Here is a 24,462-nt window from a genome sequence, read left to right as displayed (position 1 = left end):
AGAAAAACCGAAGAGAAGATAGAAGGACTGTGTGGCAGAGGACTTTAGAGAAAGAAAGGTTCAAATGAAAAGGACACGATGTACAGAAATGAGTAGGAGTGAAGAAGAGCAAGGAGTAGTGACCGCTGGAAAGGTAAAAGTTGAGGAAAAAAAGAGGGATGGTAGACAATCAATAGGCCCTGCCAGGAAAAGATGAAAGGATGATGTCGAAGCAGATTTGTCTACGATTGCAACGGTAGATGCGGCTAGAATATTGTATTTTGTAACTAAATAAATGTCCAAGATGTTATTTCGAGTAATATGTCTAGTGGCATCTATATCACAGGGTGCGGAAATCCACGAAACATTAACAAGAAGCATTGCTGCTTATTTGTTAGTTTACATCTGTTTAAACGTGGAAAAACGAATAAAAAAATGAAAAAGTACAAATATTTACAAACGTAAATAAATATATAATTTATTCATACTATATTACAAGTTAATACTATATCTTCTTTCTACAAGTACAATACATGTAAGTTCTTAATAATACACACATTAACAATTTAAATATATATACTAAAATATGTACATTTGTAGTTTTCTCCTTATCCTCATAAACCTAAAACAAACAATAGTACTTTATAAATATAATATTGAAAGTAATATATTGAGCAGAAATATTTTTTAAAACATTTTTTTCTACGACTATTTTAAAAAGTACCTAGTATAGTCGATTTTGCATGCCGCAAAAGACAGACGTCTGGCCTTAAGATAATTCGCCAACGCACTATAGGTGCACGGCACTATAAGAAGAAGAACACATCAGGTATACAGAAATAACTTTTCGAAAAAGAGATATCTTTTCCTCCCTACATACATATGTAAGAATGATCATTTTAGAAAGTTCTTTTAGCCTAACTCGCATGGGAAAGTGAACGTAGATTCAATGGAACGATTTAAGTATAGTCCTAAAAGAAACAGATGGTAAAAAGAGAACAATCAAAGAAGCGGCTCCAATTATGCTAAATGAGACCAATTGTGTTGCAAATTTCTCGGCAGAATGCAGTAGGATCTGGTGACCCAAATAGATTTTCGCGGTCAGATAAATGAAAATCACTCGTTCTCGAGACGAACCGCGTTGAGAATTTAATACTCGATGTTTCGGCACCCATTTTGGAGCCATTTTCAAGAGTGATACGGTTCCGTTCGAGTTCGGGGTCTCAATCTGCCTACTCCCCTCACTCGTGACGTACCAGTATCGTGGTCTGTATAAATACAAGAACCGTCAAACGGCACTGAGGTCTAAATCTGCCTACCCCTCACTTAACCCAAACCTAACCTAACCTAATCCAAAAATATTCTTCGAACTTCAGAAAACCGAACTCAGATAATTAAGGTGTCTGGATTGGATACTGCTCACTTAGATATTATTTTTATAAAATAAGCAAAATGATACTAAGCAAATACAGACTAGTTAACAAACATATCGTTGACCTTTTCTTAGAAGTCCTTATCGGGTGAACTGAGCATAGATGTACGGTATATACAAACTAACTTCCGGCCGTGGTGTAGAAATGTCAAATGTCTACAGGGCCAAACTATTCTTTGAAATCTTAAGTCTAATCTACAATCTAGAGAAAAATTATTACTGGATAAATACTAAATTCAATAATTTTACTATTAATAAATAAAACCTTTACCCATTGTTTCCTGTTGTATTTCAACCTTATATGAAGGATTGTCATAAGCAGACTGATTAATTCGAGATGGTGGTGTGATGGCAGCTTTGTTTTGGTTATGTCGTCGAATCAAAATCAATAATAGTACCAACGTACTCAATATGGCAATCGCTGCTAATATTGCTACAATGACTAGAGGACCATAATAGTCTCCTTTGGGTTCCAGATGCTCCGCTCTGGAAAGTTTATCTGGAAAAGCACACATTAGATTTTAATAATTTTATGTTATTTGTTAGTCTGTGTAAAAATAAAATATATAAAATGACACGAAAGACTTTATTACCTTGTTGTGTTGATGCCCCCAACGACGGTGCAGTTCTGGGCTTTGTGATAAAATCTTGTACGTTACTAGTTTTAATTTTTCCATTAGTCAAGTAAACCTCCAACCACAATCTATATCTGGTACCAGGCTTCAAATCCGAGACTATGGTTTTCGTCGGCGAATCCCTCTTAGCTATTTTAAATATACTTTGATCTTCTTTTCCAGAATCACTTTGGTAAATAGCCCTGTATATGTTGACGTATTTATCTTCAGGATAAGGCACTCCACTCCAGGATAGCTCAACATTTTGAGATTTAATTAAAGCAATTTCTAAAGTAACATTGAAGCCATACGTATCTACTTCATTAGCTGTTGTAAAATGTAACATATGTTCTGCATGGAGCTCGGTAAGTTGACCCGGGAATGGGATAAAGAAGATTCCGATTTCATATTTTGTATTCGGTTTTAGTTTTTCCAAAGTGTAGCTAGTTACAGCTCGATGTATCAGCGGTGTTGCCGCGTATATTTTGCCATCGATTTCCCTAAATCTTAATTGAACACCATCGATAAATCTCAATTCATTTTCATCGAATTTCTTCCAAACTACCGTTACCCAGGTTGAATTAATATCGGTAATAGCCAATTCTGGTTCAATCGGGATCATAGGAGGTAATGTGGTTGCTACTATTTCTCTTGGTGTCTTTATCTTATAAATTCTGCTGCTATGTGTAGTGTGAATGTCTCGCAAGGTTATTGTTATCTTTATTTTGTATTCTGTGTTTGGTTTTAGATCTTGCAAGTCGAATTCTAGTGAAGGTGTTGCAATTAAGTCATTCGGAGGAGCGAAGACTTGCAGCATCCAAGAATCTAAGTCTGAATCTCTGAAAAAAAAAATTAATATATATATTTACTAAGAAAAAAATTTATAACGAAGTTTAGGTTGCAAATGACTTCATTAAATAATGATAGACTGAATATATTACGTATTATTCGAAGTGAAAGGTATAAAATATTTAGTGAAACTAAATACTAACTAACTAATACTACTAAACTAACTAAAAGTATACAAGAAGTCAATTCCTACCAGGGTAATTTATTACTAGTTATACTTATAAAAGTTTTTTAACCCTCGTAAGACAGTGCCTAGATTATTACGTAAACAACTGTGCGGGGTCCGAATATCCATTTTTTTTATTTGTAAACGTCGGAGAAAATTAATTTGAAAGATAATTAGAATGTGTTTATCATACTATAAAACATAATTTTACAAATAAAGTAGTTATTTCTTTATTAAAAAAAAAAAAAAATTATCGCTGCAAGACAAACACACGAAATTTTTCAGAAAGTTTTTACACACAATACAATAATGCTTGGACTTTTATTCTTTTTTTCTCTGACAGAAGTAACACCGACTTTGTCCCGAAACTATTGTAGATCCAGGTGGAACATCAGAAACGTCCAATTCAGAATATGAAATTTTCATCACTTGACTTAACTGAGAGTGCATATTATTTATGTTTTGATATATGTAGATAGAAGTACATTTATTGTATGTAGACCTACAAAAGGCTTATGATAGCGTACCACATTATAAATTATGGGAAGCGTTAGAGAAAACAAACACAAGCATGAATTTAATAAATGTGACGAAGGAACTGTACGCTAATGCTAACTCAAAGGTAAAGCTTGGAAATAATCTGTCAAGTGGATTCCAAATGAATAAAGGCCTTAAGCAGGGCTGCTGTTTCTCCCTGACATTATTTAAAATTTATCTAGAACAGGCTCTAAAACTGTGGACGCGCATGTGTAGAAATATGGGAATGCCGATTAACAACAATAACATATACACTTTGTCATTTGCAGATGATCAACTAGTGATAGCAAAAGATTATGAAGATATTGAGTATATGACTCGAAAATTAATCGAGGAGTATAAAAAATGGGGACTTGTAATCAATATTCAAAAAACCGAGTATATGTGTATCGGCGGGAAACAACAGGACCTCATATTGGAAGATGGAGAAGTTATCAAACATTGCAACATATAAATATTTAGGTATGATCATCACAAAAGAAGGCAACGTAGACGACACAATCGAGGAGAAAAACAACCAAGCAAGAAGAGCAATTTCCCTTCTCAATAGTATCCTTTGGGATCAATAAATCTCTAATAATAACAAGCACAAGATATATAATACAATCATTAAAAGTATACTTACCTACAGTAGTGAAGTATGGCAAATAAAGGAAAGATACAAGAGAGAACTTGAGGCAACGAAAATGGATTTCTGGAGAAGTTCAGCTGGAAAATCTAGACTAGAAAGAGTAACGAACAACAGAATAAGAGAAATTATAAAATAGTAGACGATATTGGTACCCAACAACTCAGATGGTACGGTCATGTACAGATAATGTCTGAAGAACGTCTCCCAAAACAAGTCTTAATGTGGACCCACAGTAGAAAAAAAAAAAGAGGAAAACTCCGTCTTAGTTGGAGAGAAGGCATCAATAGAGAAATGAAAGACAGAGACATAGAAGAAGACTTATGGATGAATCGAGAGGAGTGGCAACTGGGTATCGGAAGACGCAGGAGAACGTTTTAAACCGATCTATGTATATGTATATATGTAGATAACATTTTCTTGGGTGATGGTGGGGTGCATTTGAACCCCACAATCACTTTTCTAAAAAATCACGTAAACGCAATGAGTTTTAAATGCTGTAATGGGTGGAATGCGTCTAGAATTGAATTCACCACGAATAAAAAAATGGATAAAAAAAAAATATATTAAAAAAGATAGGTGAGAAAAAGAAGGAAGCAGCTGCACTCCGTACCGACTTACAAGGGTTAAAAAGACAATATAGTCCATTGAAATGTTACATTTTGTTGGCCTTAGCGTGCATTTCTTAGAGGACGCAATTTTATTTGTTTTGATGTGTTGGAAGGGTAAGTATAAGCTTAAATTAAAGTTTCTAGTGTCGCCACCCTTGTCCCCCGGCCGCCATCTTGGAAAAAAGGGAGAAAAAGGTTTTCGCGCTGTATCTTGTAAATTAGTAACTCTATAGAAAATTTGATCATACATTATTTGTAGCAAAATAAATTGTCTATAACTTTATTGTTATTACTTTTAATCGTCAAATGAAAAATAAAAAAGTTATAAACAAAAGTAACTAAAAATTTTTTGAATACATTTTCTTTTCGGCCTTAACTTTTTTTCTAGTCATTTTACAATAAAATAATGTCAAATCGATATTATTGAGGGTTTTGCAACGAATAAATTTTCCTGCAACTGTGTTTAATTTCAGTAATTTCTATGGATTTTACAGCACCCCGAAGTTGAACGGGAATACTAATAAGAATACAAAATAAATTATTTTTTTTTTAATATACTTTTTTATTCATATTGTAATGATATGCATCGCCTCGGTTCCGTCAGCGCTCAGTACACACACTCCCACCACAAGTTCCAGTTCCATGGATGTGGCTAGAGGGTATGGAAGGCCCACAACCGTATAAAACAGCAGCCTGTCATCGAGTGCAATAGTCTGTGGACTAGTGCGCACTCCAATGCGCGTCGTCCACTATAAATCCTTCCCATTGGCCAATCGACCTGGAAATTCCTAAATATCGCTCGGTACAAGTCTATAAAAATAAGCGATTTTCAGGTCAGCCAGATCATTCACTCAAGGGCTCTCCTAGAGTCTCTGTACTGCAGGGGCTCTTCTCCAGCTGCCATTTCATACTCTGAGACTGAGTTTATTTTTCAATAACAATTGGTATTTTTATTTCGACTTTTGGTTATGTAAGAAATAGCTTGCCTTTATTAGGACAAGACACCAAACCAAAATTTCACCAAGTTGATACCCGAAAATTGACTTAGCAGAGGATTCTTCCCCTACGACGGTCGAAACCTTCTACAGAGCGTACGAGGACCAAAAGGTGGCTATACCCCTAATATTTCCGACGAGAGGACAATACGTCTCACGAGAAAGGCGAGGTCCGTCTCAGACAGATCTATTCTTTCCCGTGACTAAGTATTGATTACACAATAAAACAAAAAATATAAAAGCAAAAAGAGAGTCATAAAAGCAAAGTTTTTGGATATACGAATTATTTGTATACAAAAATATGTGTGCTTGTAAAGAACTGTTAGAAGGTACTTACTTTTTGTTGTTTGTATATCTAACTTCAACTCTTCCATGCAAATTAACTATCACTGGAGGCACCATAAAGGCCAATCTAACAGTTCGTGGATCAATCGCCTCCAGTGTATGTACCAAAATATCGTCGTCCGGTTGATTGTAACCATTAAATGGACCTGGGAATATGTTGCTTATTCCTATAAATTAAAACAACGATTAGTATTAAAGGTAATATTGACTCATTTTATACTAAATATTAGTATAAAACTCATTTATTCACTTAATTTATATTGATCGTGAAATCAGCAACACGTAGATTCTTAATATTTTTAGTTTTAGAACATTTTGTCTTTTGTTCTTGTATAAAGACTATGATTGAATTAAGTAGTTGACCTTAGAATCCAAAATTCGCTTACTTAGGTGCTATATGTTCTCAGTTAACTTTACAGAGTAAAATCATAAACAGTAACATGGCATAGATATAAGTTATAATAGATCCAATTAGAAGAATACCTAAATATTATGAAAAATATGAAAATAAATAAAAAGAGGTTCTCTATATGACTCGTAGATAAAAAATTATGGATTTTCTTCACAATATCATCCAATGATTTCCAGTAAGGCTGGATTTGCAGTTCACTTTTTGTTACGTGGTGTAGAGGTCTCTGCTAGCATACTCAAGCGTGTTATGTTACTATAATGGCCATATAAACGAAGAGCATTACATTTCAGTTTGAGTTACAACAAGTATTCCTGATGAGAGGTGAAAACTCGAAACATTGAGTGATGACTAAAGTATATTCGTTTACCAAATTCCCATCAGTAAACATGAGCACGTGTTGATATTCGCCGTCTCATTCGTCAAGAGGCAATAAAATATAATTTATTACCGTAAGCGAGACAGATTCTCATGTTACAGATCCCAACTTGTGATTATTTTAAATTCTAATTGTATCGTGTTGATTTTTAAGTTATTATATTGTGTTATATTTATGTTATAGTTATTGTTAAGTTATTTACTGGTCGTGTTATTTTTTAGAGTTTAGTTCAATTGTGATATAATGATTAAATTTCAAGAAATTCTTACACTAACAGTTTCAAAAGTAAATATTTTTAAAAATCATATGATACATAGGTCGTACATCAGTACGACCCTGTTTGGCTTACACGTGGTTCTGTTGACGACTGGAAATTTGTAGAATGAATAGGGTTTATATATATTGCATTTTATTTCAGTTTGAGGTACCACAAGTATATCTGATGGGAGTTGAATAACTCGAAACGCGTGTAGAACAATTTTGACGTTCGAATTGAAAGAAAACGCAACTGTCTACTTTCATTTCAATGTCTTTTTTTTTAGATAAAGAGTGAAAAAGATGATTCCTACATTCTTTATCGCACCAGTTTTGCCGTCTTTTTATATGCTCTCTTCCTATACACTTTTCCGCTGCATCCGACATGGCTGTCTGTGTGGTCTGCCACTCTTCATCTATATCCTGTTTGACTGGATTCTCTAGTTTTTTCTTTATTTCTTCCTCTAGTCTGTGTACAACCTACTTCTCTTGAAGACGCTCTAATTATGAATGTCTTTGTGATCAAACCTTGTGCTAGCTATCTGTAGAAAATTCTATTAACTTTTTCCCGTTTTCATTTGATTCGTTATGTAAACTTCGTCTTGTTATTAACATATTATATTATATATTATTATTTTATACAATGGAAGTGAGGTTTTTAGTTCTATATTGGCATCCACCGTTTCTAATGGGTCGTTTGATGGTTACACGCCATTAAAGGGAAGTTTTCTGACTTCTTGTTTCTTCGTATAGAGGTCGCTGCTAGCATACTCCAAGCCAATTATGTTACTATAGCTGCCCTATAGATTGCATTTCATTCCAGTTTTAGCTAATACATAAGTATTTCTGATGAAAGTTGAATAGCTTAAAATACCTGTAGAACAACGATGGAACTCGAATTGAAAATAAATGAAATCGTCCGCAATATAGTTGGCAGTCAAATCACAATCACAGAGCTTTAAGATAGGACAATAACAGTCCTAGGGAATTATATAAAAAGAAGAAGATTATCATTAATAACAAAAATAAAAATTAAATCGAGTGGTCGAGTATCGGCTCCTGAATTAAATATATATATTTAAGTCAAGGCTTTCTCTAAGTATATTTTGAATAGGGTTGGAGATGTGGAACAACCCTGCAGGAGCCCTTTTATTGTGGTGAAGTCTCCTATGATTCTTGTTCCCATTTTAATGGACACTTTATTTTCTTTATACAGAGATTTTGTAGCTTCTAAGAGTTCCGTCTGTATTTCTAATTTGTACATTGCCTCCCATAGTTCTGACCCTGGTACCGAGTCATACGCCTTTCTCAGGTCCACAAATGCCAAGTGTATATCTCTATTCTTCGCTTTTTTCTTTTCCAACAGTTGTTCCAGTGTGTATATGTAGTCTATGCATGATCTTCCTGCCGTGAAGCCTGCCTGATCCTCCCCGATTTTGCCTTTTATCGCTTGCTCTATCTTTTCTCGCTGAATTAAATAAATCTGCCTAAAAGGGTGTCTAAATAATAAAAAAAGCTGAACTAAGATCAGTGGTAAATAATAAAAAAATTTTTATACAAAAAACCGTTTTCATATTCATATAATGATAATTCATAATTTTTATATTCATATAATTTGTACAAAAGATTTCCTAGACCTTTAAAGAATCAATGAATATAAATCTTGCCAAGAAGAATTGTCACCTTAAAGTAGTAAAATAGTGCTAGCGAAATATGAGAGAAGATACTGTAACACAGACCAAGTGTAATCATAATTTAATGTAATCAGGTGCTAGTTAGATTCAATTTGGTCATATACAAGATTTACAAAATTGGCGTTTCTGCTCTACCAAAGCTATTAACAGTATCATAACACGCATTAAAAAAATATCTTTCCGGCAGAGACACCTTTCCTTCAAAGTTTTTCCAGTCAGAGACATCGTTTATACAAGAAAACTTAATAACACCAACTGAAGTGAAGAAAATCCTAATGATAACCACATGAAAGAGTCACAAATTTAAAAGATTCAATTTATTATTTACTGCCGTTTTTAACGTCAATTAAAATGTAACTCTCATTAAATTCCCTTTAAAAAGTTATAGGACAAAGCTATTAAGATACAGATACTTCCCGCCTGACTCAACAAAAATATTTTCAAGATACAAAAAGTACTAAAAGGTTTTGTCTACTTGATATAAAGGATATTAACTTGATATAAAGAAATGATCAAGTACTATAAATTAAATAATATAAATAAGAACTTTCTCTAAAAATAAACTAAAAAAATGTGATTTTTTTTTATTGTATAATGGCTTTGGCATAGCCAATTAGCCAAAAAAAAATGTGATTAAATAGTATAATAACAATGTTTATTTAGGAAGCTTACATTATAATATAGATTACAATGTTTAGTTACAAATAACATTTACAATGTTTTGTTGCTGATTTCAAATCAATAACTACCGTTTATATAAATAATAAACTAACCTGGGTGTGTTATATTAGGTCTATTAGGCAGAGGAATGTTTTGTTGACCCAAAAATGGTCTATTAATATTGGGAAGAGGTGGCAAAGAACCCTGTCCGTTTGGAAGAGTATTTCTATGGAATTCGTTCAAAAGTTGTTCCAATGAAAATCCGGGAGGTAAGTTATTGGGAACGTGTTCCCCAGCCGAATTTTGGGGCACGACATATGGTACCAGATGTATGTGTGATTTGTCTCCATTTGATATAGAGTTGGGTTCTTGTTTGGAAGAAGTAGGAACGCTGTGAATTTCTAAAACCGATCCTGATGGATAATTACTTAGTTCTGGATGTTGGTTAATAAACTGTAATAGTTCTTCAGCGTTTCCATGACCGTGTATTTCTATTTCAGAATGGATTGGACTATCCACAGATTTCACTGTCGAAATATCCGAAGAAATTGTTGATGGAGGTGTAACAAAGAGAGGTGTCTTTATATTTTTAGTTTTATCCGATTTGTTTGGTGTCGAAGCGGAAGATTTATCTACTTTACTTCCGTTTTTCTTATGGTAATATGGATTTTCTTCAATAGCGACTACCGGCTTGGTTGCTGTTCCCATAACACTGTTACTTTCCTGACTTGAATCCCCATTTTCGTAAACAGCAAGAGGTCCTAGAGTTTTAGAGGGCTTGCTTGGAGAGAACGGTCCATACAACGGCGGTTTTGAAACATTTTTGTTGACTTTGCTGTTTTCTTTGACTAAAATAATACTTGTCTTCGTTAATAAAGATGTGTTTAAAGCCTTCCACCTGCCAAAACCATGATTATTTACAGTTATTTAATGTAAAATTTTCTAAAACCTTTCACCGGTGCCTTAGATTGTTTATTCGTTGCCTTTGATAATTTATATGTTGTACGGTTAGAGTCTCAGTCCACAAACTAATACCATGAAGCCATTATAACATAATTTTTGTTTTTGACAAAAACTTAAATCTTGAATTAAAGAATAACCTAAATCTTCTATCAGTTATACCAATAATATTTTACAAATATTTACAAAAGAGCGAAGCTAAATTAACTTTGTGATTTTTTTATAACGATACAATATCGATCTTTTCTTTTCCTTCTATAAACTTGTTAGTTTGAGATGTTGGTTAGTTTTAATATAGTATATAGACCATATATTTGCATTATCATCATAATTTACGTTACAAATTTATATACTGCTAATCGTAAGTCTCCCTTGAATGCTTTTATATATCTTTTGTAACTTTCTATCAAGTGTGTGTGCATATGTCGCAAATCGTCAATCCATCTTTTTCTCTTGATCCCTTTTGCAGTTTCGAAACTTCTTTTAAATAATAATTAAGTATTATTAATTATTAATTATTAATTAAGTCGCTGATGGTCGTCCTATTTGGATTTCTGGTGTACAGTCATCCGGAGATGCATTTTGTAATCTCAACTCGCTTTGATTCCTGATCTGCTCAGACACAGTAGTGCGGGTTGGAACTCCACTACCGCCGCCATCATTCCACGTTGTAAAGTACAACCTTAATACACCATAAGTTGTTGCTGTTATCAAGTGCCGTTTACTTGTATATACATTTTGGTGCGAATTGATATTGTGATCTTTTCTCTTCTTCTTGCAGTGCCTATCCGTTTCGGATGTTGGCGATCATCATGGCAATCTGTACTTTGCACAATGGTGCTCTGAGAAGATTTGTGGTTGTTTGTGGAAATCCTTCACCTTCCTGGGCCTCGTTTTCCTTCTACTTTTCCCTGTAAAATTAATTGCAGCAATCCATATTGTAACGAAATTGCCCTCCATGTAACGGTTGCATCTCGAAATGATGATCTGTGTTCCAGAATGTTCATGATCTATCGACCGGCAGACAGATCCGAGGGGCTAATTCAAGCGAAATAGAGGTGGACTAATCCAGATTATTCTAGTATGTAGTAACTTGTATATATAAGCTGCGCTGATATTAGTTAGTTTAGTTGATAAGATATTATCATACTATAAACTTATAAATAAATATATTTATATAAATTAGAACCGCTCGTTTTATTTAAACACGCTACAATATCTTTCGCTCATGATGTGGCCGAGGTATTGTGGTTAACAGCTCTTTCTCTTTTTGCATACTTAATAAAACGTCCTGATTATGTGGTCGATATAAGATTTCTTTAGAATTCTACGATAAACCCACACTTCGAAAGCCTCAACTTACTTACAGGCAGTGTCTGTGAGAGTCCACGACTTAAACTCGTACATCACTATAGGAAATATATAACATTGTCGTAACCTGATTTTTATGAGTATTGATAAATCATGACATTTGAAATGCAGACCTGTCTTTCTCTATCCTACATTTAATTTCTAGGGAATGGTCTCTAATTTCATGAAGATCATACCAAGATAAGTAAACATTTTGTTTTTTTAATATTTAGTGAAAGTCCATATATCTGACTTATTTCTGTAATTCTATTCATTAACTCCTGCAGCTTCCTGCAGGGCTTCCTAACTCAGCAAATATTACCGTTGTTATTAATATATTAATTCTTGATTCTTGAAAGATTTCCTCAGAGTGTATATAAAACAGCAGGGATAATAGTGTACATCCTTGTCGGACTCATCGTTTGATTTTTATATTTTCGGATTCGGATTCTCCTGCCTCTGTACGTATAGAAAATGTTTGATTGTAGTTCGAGTTTGTGGCCATATCTATCTCATACTGTGTCGCCTTTTAAACTTTTTAACTGAACGAAAAACTATCTTGAACTATTTCATATTGTTTCACGTTTTTAACTTTTAATTTTAACATTTTCCTCTCATTTCAAAATGATTAACCTTTGCTTATAGAATATTTTTATTTTTATTGATTGCATTATTATTGATTTGTTTACATTAATAATTTTATTGATTCATCATTATTGAATGACTATTTGATTATATTAATGTCGCTATTATTGCATACATTTCACGTGCTGATTTCACTGAATTGTACTAATTTTACCATTAATTAGATTTATTGTTTATTTTACATTGCGATTGCATGTTGTGTGCCATTATTAAAAAGGTGTTTCATTTTAATACTAAATAATTATTGTGTTTTACATAATGGATATTTGGTTTATCAATTTAACGTGTAATATTAATTTATGCAGTTATTTGCCAAGTTCTCAAATTTCCCGAATAAATGCATTTTTCACACCTCCAGTTAGGCAGATAAGTATGATCGCTAGCTTGTACTGTTCTTGTATACCCTAGGGTCAATCTATTGTATCGTTCGTCGCGTATCTTTCCACTATTGTCGTTGTATAATCACCATTCTAACTATTATTGTCTACACATAAATACTGGTTTGTATATTTTTGTCACGTCACAATTAATTTGTAGATATATTTATCAGAATTAAATGTATGTATATTCTCTGTTTGATTTTACTTGTTTTAAATAGAGTTTTATATAGTCTTCTTGCTTCTTATTTGTTTTTCATAAAATATATACCCAAGACGAAAGAGAAAAACCAGCAAGCTCTAGATTAAACGTATATATTCATAATACCTTTCTGTTAGTCGCAAGTATTACATCATCGTATAGATCATCGTATAGAAAGCAACAGTCTCCATTCGATAGTTATCTTAGTCCATGTATTATTACTTCTTCTTACTACACGTCTTGCCCAATTATACTTTAAGGTAGTTATTATTATTTATACAGCATCTTGCACTTTGAAATCCTATCTCTTAGAGCTTGCTCCCTCCTTCTCCTCTATCCTTTATTCTTCGTAAGGATGTGGTTGTGTTATGGCATTCGACGTATGGTTGCTATCCATTCTCCTCTCTCCTCTCCCTCGCCTGTGAATGCTGCCTCAGACAGAGAGTGACCGGTGGTGCTCTTTACTTGGTCTGAACATCTTGGACGATCTTTCTCAGGTTCTTTTACCATCTACTTTGCCTTCAACCCCTAATCCATCCATACCTTTCTTTGATCTTCTTCTTCTTAGAGTATCGTCTCCCTACGGAGGTTGGCAATCATAATGGCTATTTTTATTTTTGCATTTGCTGCTCTAAACAAATCAATTGATCTGTATTGATACCCATCATGTAGATTCTTCTGTCTTTGACCAACAGATCTTCTTCCTTGAATCCAGTTTGCTCTTGTGACATTTCTCTTTGTGGGAATGTTTTCAGTATCCCATTGATTATGTGTAGCATTATTTTGTTGGCATGAGAGATAAGGGAGCTGGTTCTACAGTTGTCGCATTTATGGAAGTTGGTACCCAGCACATTCTTAAATTCAAACCGGGTTTTATCTATGTCTCTTTTGCGATTACTTCTTATTCTTCGATGAATTATGCGGCAAAAAATTTTTTACAATATTTTTTTTAGGACGTTAGTAGACAATTTTTGTTACAAACTAGATGATACATTACCACTTTACACACAACGATTTCCAAAGAGGAAATTGAAACGTTAATAAACTTACTTTAACCTTTAATTGTGGCTTATTCCCATTTAAATAGTAATTACCACTTTTTTGTAAGGAAACTCTGAAAGAATCGGTTAATGCAACCACTTGTTCCACATCCATAAGTATATACATATTAAAGCAATTTTTTTATACATTGTTAGAAATGAGTATTATTATAAATAAGCAATACCTATATACAATAACTATTTAAAAAAATGTTAATTATACGAGAAAATATAATTTAAATTTAACAGATTTCACCAATTAAAAAATTGCATATTTTAAAGATTAATATATTGGTGTATAGAAGTGATTTCAATCAGAAAGTCATAGATATAGAAGTTTTAGAAGTGTGTTAAACATTGCTCTTATAATCATGTTCTGTAGAAATCATAATTATCATGAAGATGGCTTTCAACAACTGTTTGGGAAAGTATTTAGTCTTTATTTTTATATTTTTCATTTAATATTTTTCTTTTACTGTACTGTAATATGGTCTATTTAATGGTTTATTTTAACTAATTATTTACTTTAAAAGATTAATTTTTTGCTATTCAATAAAATCTCATTGTCAAACTGGCTAGCACATAATGTCATTTTTTAAGTTCAGAGAATTTGACTTCTTTTGTTATTTTTGGAAATTATATCGCCAGCACACACAAATCGCTGTAAAATATCATATTTCAGTAACCATTAAGTTAGATTATCGCCATCCAAAAGCGCCATACAATAGCGCTGATTTATGGGGGAGCATTTTTCCCATAGACCACCTAACAATAAGAACAGTCAGAGGGTTTTTCTGACCATCTCAACACACTTCTTATTAAGACAGCGAACGAAACGCATCCAGTTGATCAGCTACAGTGATTAATACACCAATATTTCAGATAAGTCTTATTTTTTGTACAGTCTTGTGTCTTCTTCTTCAAGTGCCATCTCCGCGGCGGAGGTCGGCAATCATCATAGCTATTCGGACTTTTGAGACGGCTGCTCTGAAAAGTTCATTTGATGTACATCCGTACCACTCTCTCAGGTTGCGCAGCCATGACATTCTACGCCTCCCTATGCTTCTCTTTCCTTGGATCTTTTCCTGCATAATCAGTTGGAGCAAGGTGTATTTCTCTCCACGTGTAATATGTCCGAGATATTCTAATTGTCTTGTTTTTATTGAATTTAAAATTTCCATTTCTTTGTTCATCCTTCCCAGAACCTCTTTGTTTGTGACGTGTTCTGTCCATGATATTTTCAGAATTCTTCTGTACACCCACAGCTCAAATGATTCCAGTTTTTTCATTGATGTCGCATTCAAGGTCCAAGATTCCATTCCATAAAATAAAGTCGAAAAAACATAGCACCTCGCCAACCTAACTCTTAGTTCCAGTTTTAAATCCCTAAGTCATGAGTAAAGCCAGCTAAATTCTTGTAATTTATTCACAATTAATATTTGCTATTTTCGCTAATTTATTTACAGTCAAAATATTGCATTTTTTCTTCGATTATTATTTTAATTTCATTTAACCAGCGACCTATAGTTTTACACTACACAAAACAAGTATCAGTAAATTCTGTCTTGTTTTTTGCCCAGTTTTCTACCTACCAGAAGTATTTCATAGAATAACTTTCTCACGTGATGTGCTTAAAAATTATCTGGGGATATTGTGTGGTATATGTCAAAGAATATGCTCTATAAAGTCTATATAGACCAGGCGATATCTGTTTTAAAATAACTACATTTGGGTGGTAAGTATATAAACTTAGTTTTTGACATAAATCGCTTCCACGTATCACTAGAAATAATAATTTCTATACGCGTGAGTTCTCAAAAGTAGGCTTAACTTTTTATTAAACCATATATTAAAAAAAATTCAAGAAATTGAGTATTTTTCCTCGTTGTCTTGTTTCATATATCTCGGCAACTATTGGTTTTAGAACAATTTTAAAAGTTGTTAGAAAGGAAAGTTTTCCAATTAAATTTTACATAAGATAAATGTGGTTGCATACCTTAAAAATTATGAATAATAATGAAAACATACTAAAAATAAAAAATAGGGTAAGTCCGGAGAGATGGGCCATTTTTACTGTTATTAATCTATTTCTTTATTGTTACATCATGCACGTCATCATTTAAGGAAGAGTAGAGGAAAGAAAAGTCTTGGGAAAAAAGAAGAAATCTTGGCTGAGGAATATCAGAGATTGGACTAACCTCAGTGTTAAACAGATATTTACAGATATAAACAGCGTTTGAAGAAGTGATCGCCAACCTTCTTTAGAAGACGGCACAATAAGAAGAAGATATTGTTACAGTATGCCTTCATTTTACAAGCGCAAGTCTACTGCTGAAAGAGGTGAATGGACCGAAGAAGCACTACAAAATGCGGTTGCAGCTATCAGAGAAAATCGCATGGGCCTATGGAACTCTTGGGGATGAGATCGAGATGAAAATAGCGCTGCATATCAAAAAATTGCAAAAGTCTTGTTTCGCACCCACTCGTCACCATGTACTGTACAGGTTACAGGTGAATGCCAAGGGAATAGTGCAGCAGCTGCAAGGCGTATAGGAAAAATATCCTAATCGAAATACACCAGGCAAACGATTATTTTTTTCCATTGCGACGGCAACTTATTGGTAATAATGGTTGACCAAAAGTAGACACAAGCATTGAGGAGATTTTGGAAGCAATTAAAGAAATCTCTGGAAGCAGTACAAGACTAGTAGCGGCTCAATTGGATGTTTCTCACATGATGGTTTGGAAAAGATTCAAGGAACAGCAGTTTCATCCTTATCACTTAACACTCGTTCAAGAATTATTGGATGAAGATTGTGCTAAAAGAATGGGATATTGCGATTGGTTTTTAACGGAAACACTCGAAATGTCAATTTTATTAATCATGTTTTGTTTTCCGACAAAACTACCTTTAACAGAAATGACATTACCAACCATCATAAACGCACATCTGAGCCGAAGAAAACCCCAACGCAAAAAAAATTTCTTATAACCAAAGAACTTTTAAAGTCAACGTTTTGGCAGGAATTCTGGATAATAACCTAATAGGGTCAGTAGTTCTTCCAAACAATTTAAATGGTGAAAATGATTACCAGAGTAGGTACTTAGACGAAGTCAATCTCGAAGTCATAGTAAAAGTTCATAATGAAATCAGAAAATATCTTTTCGGTCAGTATCCTGAACGTTGGATAGGAAGGGGCCCTGATGCACCTATTTCTTAGCCACCTAGAGATGCAGATCTCCACTCAATTTATTTTTGCTTTTGGGGCTTTATGAAAGGGGACGAATATTTCGTAGGAAGTACGAATGAACAAAAACTAAGGAATATAATCATAGAAGCTGAAAATCGATTTCGTCAGAAGCCCATGATTTTCCAAAATATTCGATTTTTCTTATTAAAACGGTGCCGAATGTGTATTTAAGAAAATGGAAGTCATTTTGAACATTTGTAAAATCCACCACATATTTTTTAATGGTTAAGTAAGATTAAAGAGACCTAGTAATAATATGGCAATAAGAGGCAAAAAGTTTTAAAACCATTGTGTTTAACTAATGGTATCACAATAATAATTTAATTGGAACGTACACAAACATTTGGGGGGAAGGAAACAAAACTCCCATACAAGTTTCATGGGATGCTTTAATTTCAATGTTCTTTTTTTTTTATAGATGTTGCTTCCATAAGAAAGCCACGTGTTCATTTTTATTATAAAACCACTAGTAGTTTTCGATATATTGAAAAAAATCGATAACTTTTTTATGCGTACATTTATACTAAGGTAGGTTAGGTTTAATCGAACTATTTTTGGTCCCAAAATATGTGATTTAATTTATGAACTACCTTTTTGTTAAACCCTGTATAGTTTTTAGGGCTCATAATGAAAATAAAACATTTACTCGGATATCGGAGACAAAGATTCCCTAAGGAAGCCATTGCTGGATTGTTAAAAAGTCTGCGGAGTGAGCATTAAGCTAAATGAATAAGGATTATTTTAAAAATCAATGATTTTGTTGTCTGTCATTTTACAATTTTTTCCATCCGAAATTCTTGTTGTTCTTCCACGGCAGATAAAATAATATTTATTCTATTCGCAGAGAAAGAAACTTTAATCAGGAGGAAAAAACTTCGAAAAAATAATTTCAAGGACTTAAATAAAAAATATTTTCTCGTATATTAATATTTATAGATTTTTGTACAATTTTATATAAAATAATTACAATATTGTGTGGATATTTTATTTATATAAAACCGAAAGAATGACAAGGATGTAGAAAGACTTTTGACGGCTGTTTTGACGGATCAAAAGATACGGAATCCATGTAATACTTATACAGAAAAAGAATATCAGAGAAGATCGCTGGGAATAAAATATTAGAAAAAGATAACATCGAGGAAAGCTGAGAAAACCTAAAAATATAAAATAATTAACGTGGCAACAGAATCACTTGGAGAGAGGAAAGTAACGAACACTAACATATATCAAAAAAGAAAACACCATGGTTTAGAGAGGAATTGAAGACAAAATGATAAGCAAAGAACAAAGCCTTTTTACAATACAGAACCCAACAATCACAACAGGCATATAACAACTATAAACGAATTAGAAATGAAACGAATACTTTAGTTAGACTAATAAAAAGGGAACACTGGCAGATCTTCTCAAAACACATAGAACACGACATCTACGAAACACAAAAAAAAATATGAAGAATGATCAAAGGACAGAGAAAAGGGATGAATGAACTAATAAAAACGAAACACAAGACAAAATGCATGGTTACAACAGCAAATTTACTAAGATGTAAATTGGAGCTGGAAGGTTAGATAATAGAACAAGTGATGGAGTTTAAATATCTAGGAATCACATTATCTAGCTACGGAAAGCTCGAAACTGAAGTGGAAGATCAAGTGAATAGAGCAAACAGAGGCGCAGGCTGTCTGAATGAAACAATATGGAGAAATAAAAATATCGGAAAAGAAATGGAAGGTATAATTTACAAAACAGTCATCACACCAATAATGACATACGCGGCAGAATTACGACCTGACACAGAGAGGAAAAAGGATGTTAGGAACAGCAGAGATGAAAACACTTAGAAAAATTTATGGTAAGACACGATGGGACAGAGGTAGAAGTACAGATACACGACGTAGATGCAAGGTGGAGAACATTAAGAACTGGGTAAGAAATTGAAGAGTAGAATGGAACGATCATACTCGTTTAAGCCAAATGACAACAAATAGAGTAATAAAGCCGGCAAGAGACGGTTCCCTAATAGGAAGACGATCAATAGGAAGACCACGAAAACGATGGAACGACAACTTACTAGAGGCACATTGAAAAACAGACAGAGTTATGTCTACATATAAAGAAGAAGAAGATGACTTTCAAAAGATAGTATTGAAAGAGGTGAATTAATTGCAAAAATATGGTCTAAATTACAGAAATGAAATGAAAAGAAAACAAAAAATAAGTAAAGTAAAACCTTCCAATAGCGACCACCCCCAGGGAATCAAAAGCTGGTCGCTAAAGAGGAGTAAGGGTCGAATGGCGTCTTAAGAATGGTCGAATTTGATTGCCCTTTATTGAGGGTGAGTACTAGAAAATTTCGATGATGGTTGCCCGCGGTCTTTTAAGAGAATGGGTCGGTATAATGAAGTATAAAATAACGGGGATTTCCATTTTTCAATTAAGAATCAGTCTTTGCGAATCATTTTGATCTTGTCTTGATGTACTTGATGTAAAACTGTAATATTACATAGAAGTTCATAAATGAAGCCCGATTTTCTGTTTTTTAAATGTAGATCACCGAAACACATTACAGATCTATTTAAAAAAAAATAGTTGATGAGCCTTGATTTAAATATTCCCACAATATTATATCTAGTAAGTTAACAAATTTTAATATTTATTTCTGACTTACCGTCATCTTGATCATCTCCGCATACCCATACCTTGCAACAATCATCATCAGGTAAATGGCCTGGTTTCGCCATATGTTGAGGGCATGGTAAATTCGGAGGCGGATGAGCTTCAATTGGCGGACAAGTGTTTTGGCATTCAATTTTTCCCATTTCACAATAGCATCGTTTCTCACATCCTGTAACATTTTCTGGTAACTGTTCCCAATTTTTGTAGGTGACTCCTTCATAATTACAAGAGCCGTTATTTTTACACCGGATACTTGAAGGACAGCAGTTAGGAGGAGAAGCAATAAAATTAGGCGGTATTGTTTCCCATTCTACACAATTGGGATCGAGAACGTCAACACCGAAGTAGGTAGGACATTGTAGTTTTAAACACTTCATTCCACCATCTTGACAAACGCAAAGCGATGTACAGTTATCATTGAATTCTTCACCAATATTGAAGAATTTGTCTTTATATTGACAGCCTCTACCACTAGGCTTGTCTTTATCTTTTTTTGTTTCTTTTGGATTACCCTCAAAGTTTTGTACATTTATAATATCCTCCGAATTTTCTAATTTCAAATACTTAGCAGTATTCTTAGCGGTAACATATCCTCCAGCAGATACTTTGTGTTTTTGCCAATACACTTTATCTTCACTGATTTCCACTACTAAAGTATTTTCTGAAACTTCAATTTTTGGGTCCAATTTTATTAATATAGTTGTTGAGTTCACAAATCTAGCGGATAAAACTTTTCTATTTCTCTCGTCATCCTTGTCAGACTCATTTTCTTCCAAAGTTACGTCACAAAGAACTTTTTTACAACATGGGTCAGCTGGATTTGGTACTTCCACACATCTGTCCTTAGTCTTTGTAGCTGGAGGACATCTATAAACAAAAATGGCAAGGTTAATAGATATGTTGCATATTAGATATATAAGTTTATATACCATTAGTTCCACCGCATTTTTCACGTATAGTTAGAAATTATTTAAACGAGGTTTTTCCCAATAGGGGGATTGGAAGACGTGGAACGATCGAATGGTCGGCTAGATCCGCCGATTTGACTCCTATCGATTACTGCTTATGGGGTTATTTAAAAACTTAAGTATATTTTATTAGAGCAGACAAATAGTAGCGCTTTTTTTTGACTTAATAATGGCAAGTACGACCTTGCCGAAACGTCGTCAAAATAATGGTTTTTATCAAAACCCAAATTATTCAACGTGGAGTCAAACCCGGAAACTACAGAAAGCATATATATATATATATATATATATATATATATATATATATATATATATATATATATATATAGCTTGGAAGCTTGATATACCTTTCTAAGAAAATAACTACTAAAACTATACTATACCAGTAGTATACAGTATACTACTACTACTTTATAACTACCACTAAAAATTAATATTTAAAACAGAAAGACGGTATTAGATTTAACTTCAATGCAGGCATCTGTCAGCCCCTTATACCTTCTTCTTCTTATAGTACCGTGCACCTACAGTGCGTTGGCGAATTATCTTAAGGCCAGACGTCATCGCCAGTGTTATTTATGCCTGTCTAGTTCTTCATGTTTCGTAGCCACGATATTTGTTTGTGACCTACTCCTCTCTTGCCTTCAATCTTTCCCTGGATGATTAGTTGAGGGATTGCGTATTTTTTTCCTCTCAGAATATGTCCGAGGTATCCAATATACCTATTTCAACCTTATTTGGTATCATCAGAGCGACATAGTTTCGCCAAGTAGGAAATCTTAGGATTTGTAGTGTTAATATTTAAAAGTTACACAACGACCCCTGAAATCAGGCAAAGGTCAGGCGGTTAAGACGTCATCGACAGATTCAAAACGCTGAAACGGAACTGGGCGAAAACATAAGATAGACGGTGGATAAGACGAATCATGGAATAGAGCCCTAGAAACTATAAAAGAAGCCTAGAACCTAAGCAGCGACTAGATGGACCGACGACGTGAAAAGAATAGCAGGAAACTGGCTACAAGCGGCACAGTGAATTGTTAGAATGATGAACACGACATTAATATTTCAATAAAAACGAGAAGAAAGAGAAACAGAGGTTATGTGTTTCTCATAAACTAAGGCTAGGCCATTAAACTGTCGATGACTACCTGTACTGTAAACGATCGATTCTAAACTTGGGTTAACGTTAAACGTTAATTGTAAAACACATTTACTTTTTTTACTTTAACGATAATTTAAGCAAAACGTAGTTTAAATCTCTATTATAAAACAGACCCTTAGTGTCCAGGTCCAAAAAAGATAGGAGACGAAAGCCAAAGAGGACATGGAGCGTTATACGTTAAAACCTTTATTTATTATTGTTCCGAACCTATTTTCTTGTGGCATCTTAACGCAATTTACTATTTTTGTTGGGAATAACCCCCAATTAAATCTTTTTATTTTATTAATGTTTTGTATTTTGAGAATGATTTCCGAATTGGAAATCGAAACGTCAAATAAACTTAATTTTAAAGTAAAATTGTGGCTTATTCCTACTAAAATAATAGATTACCTTATTTTTAATTAAAAAAACACTGAAGTGTTACATAATTGAGATGCACTTAAAATACATTGCCTATATACTACAAACTCAGTTACTCACCTAGGTTTACAAGACATTTTTCCTCCAGCTTCGCATTTGCATATCTCACTACATTCTTCTTTGTAAATATCACCTCGGTTAAGCGTTTTATTTTTATAGGAACAAAACTCTAAGGGCTCCTCTTCTAAAATAGGAAAAAAACTGTGTAAGTTTCTTAAATGATATGAAATAAAACAAATTGGTTTATAAAAAACTAAACTTAAGGTCATTTAAGAACCGAGAGGTACTAACCACCATCAAATCTCGAAAGTTATAATTCTCTCTCCTTCAAGCCATCCTGCAAGGAAAAATATTTGGAAAACGAGGTCCAGGTAGAAGAAGAACAGCTTGGTTAAAGAACCTCAGAACTTGGTCCAATACAACATCTGTGCAGCTTTTCCGCGCTGCTGCAGATAAGATAAAGATTGCCATGATAATCGCCAACATTCGTAACGGATAGGCATATCAAGAAGAAGAAGAAGGTCAGTTTCAATGTCAGGGTACCAACCCCCAGTAGGGGTAGATTTAACCTCCATGCACACATAGGCACATTTCGGCATAGGGTAGATTTGGAAGTTAGTTAGTTTAACACTAGAAAGTCTGGCTTAGCATATCTACCTAGAAAGTCGGAAGGGATCATTTTGGCCATAAATTCTTAAATCAATAAAAACCCAATTTAAAGAAATTATATCAACTCTAGACGATTTTATTTTTTAGTTTTATTGTTTAAACAGTTGGCAGTTTTTGGCATTAACACACATTGCCTTGTTACAGCCGTGCCACTGATTGGAATTTTTTTCGTTTTTGGATAGTAACAATGCTGGTTGTTGGTAGAACCGGTGTTGCTGGGTGTAGTACCAGATTTCGGAAGGCAAGGTGTGGAGCCCGTAATTCTTCACACAGCTGAAAAATAAACTTAAGATGACTGAGTCTACTTCCAATTGCTTCTTTATAAATAATCCATGCATTTATTGCTCCTTAGTTAAGAATGTTATAAAACACGTGCATAGGCAATTGTCTTGAAGCAATTTTTGTAGTATAAAGATGCGCTATTTGGTCCACTCAATCAACCTTATATTTGGTTTGATTATAAAAACTTACTGTTTCTTCTTCTTCTTCACTGGCTTTACAACTCGGGGTGAGTCTTCACCGCATCCACTATTGTCCTTCATCCTCTACGATCTTGCGCTTCTATTTCCCATTGTTGTACCCCAATTCTAGATAAATCGGCTTCAACATCATCCTTCCATCTTTTTCTTGATCGGCCTATTGATCTTGTACCACCTGGTCTTTCAAAAACACTGTGTTTAACACTCTGTCCTTTTCTGATCGTACCACGTGACATGCCCATCTTATTTGGATTGCCTTGATATGTCAAACTATGTTTTCAGTTCCAAACAGAGTCACCAATTCAGCATTGCGGCGTCTTCTCCAATCCCCTGTGAATTCGTCTCTGTGAGGGCCGAATATTATTCTGAGAACCTTTCTTTCAAATACTAGAAGCTTATTGATTTCCCGCTGGTTGAGAGTCCATGTTTAACTGTCATATGTAATAATTGGGCGAATAATCGACTTGAACAGTGTTAATTTAGATTTTATTTTTAGCAGCTTCGATCTTAATAATGTTGAAAGGAAGTATAATGCTCTATTTCCCGCAGCTATCCTTGCTGAGACCTCTTTTTCTATTTGGTTGTCCGCTGTGGTTATCGCCCCCTTTACTACTTCGAAGTTGTGATCATTAATACTGATGTACTGCCTAACTCTTGATCTTGGATTTCTCTTGGTCACAGTAAAAACTAACGTTTTGTTC

General features: G+C 33.9%; 1 protein-coding gene across 2 annotated transcripts in view; it reads right to left on the bottom strand.

The window, feature by feature from the left end:
- Positions 1-431: 431 nt before the first annotated feature.
- Positions 432-24,462, bottom strand: part of sas (stranded at second transmembrane protein) — a 149,439-nt gene continuing 125,408 nt past the window's right edge. The window contains exons 4-10 of one of the 2 annotated variants that reach the window (XM_072535558.1): positions 22,674-22,797; positions 20,053-20,927; positions 9,667-10,401; positions 6,149-6,323; positions 2,005-2,864; positions 1,683-1,910; positions 432-601 (exon numbers count right to left, since the gene is read on the bottom strand). In XM_072535558.1, coding sequence (XP_072391659.1) covers positions 594-601; positions 1,683-1,910; positions 2,005-2,864; positions 6,149-6,323; positions 9,667-10,401; positions 20,053-20,927; positions 22,674-22,797 — 3,005 coding nt within the window. In that variant the 3' untranslated portion in view covers positions 432-593. The remainder of the gene's footprint in view (positions 602-1,682; positions 1,911-2,004; positions 2,865-6,148; positions 6,324-9,666; positions 10,402-20,052; positions 20,928-22,673; positions 22,798-24,462) is intronic. The other variant, XM_072535560.1, reaches the window with a different exon arrangement.

The sequence above is a fragment of the Diabrotica undecimpunctata genome, chromosome 6, assembly GCF_040954645.1.
Source record: "Diabrotica undecimpunctata isolate CICGRU chromosome 6, icDiaUnde3, whole genome shotgun sequence".
Classification (NCBI taxonomy): Eukaryota; Metazoa; Arthropoda; class Insecta; order Coleoptera; family Chrysomelidae; genus Diabrotica; species Diabrotica undecimpunctata.
This window is presented reverse-complemented; position numbering and strand designations above follow the sequence as displayed.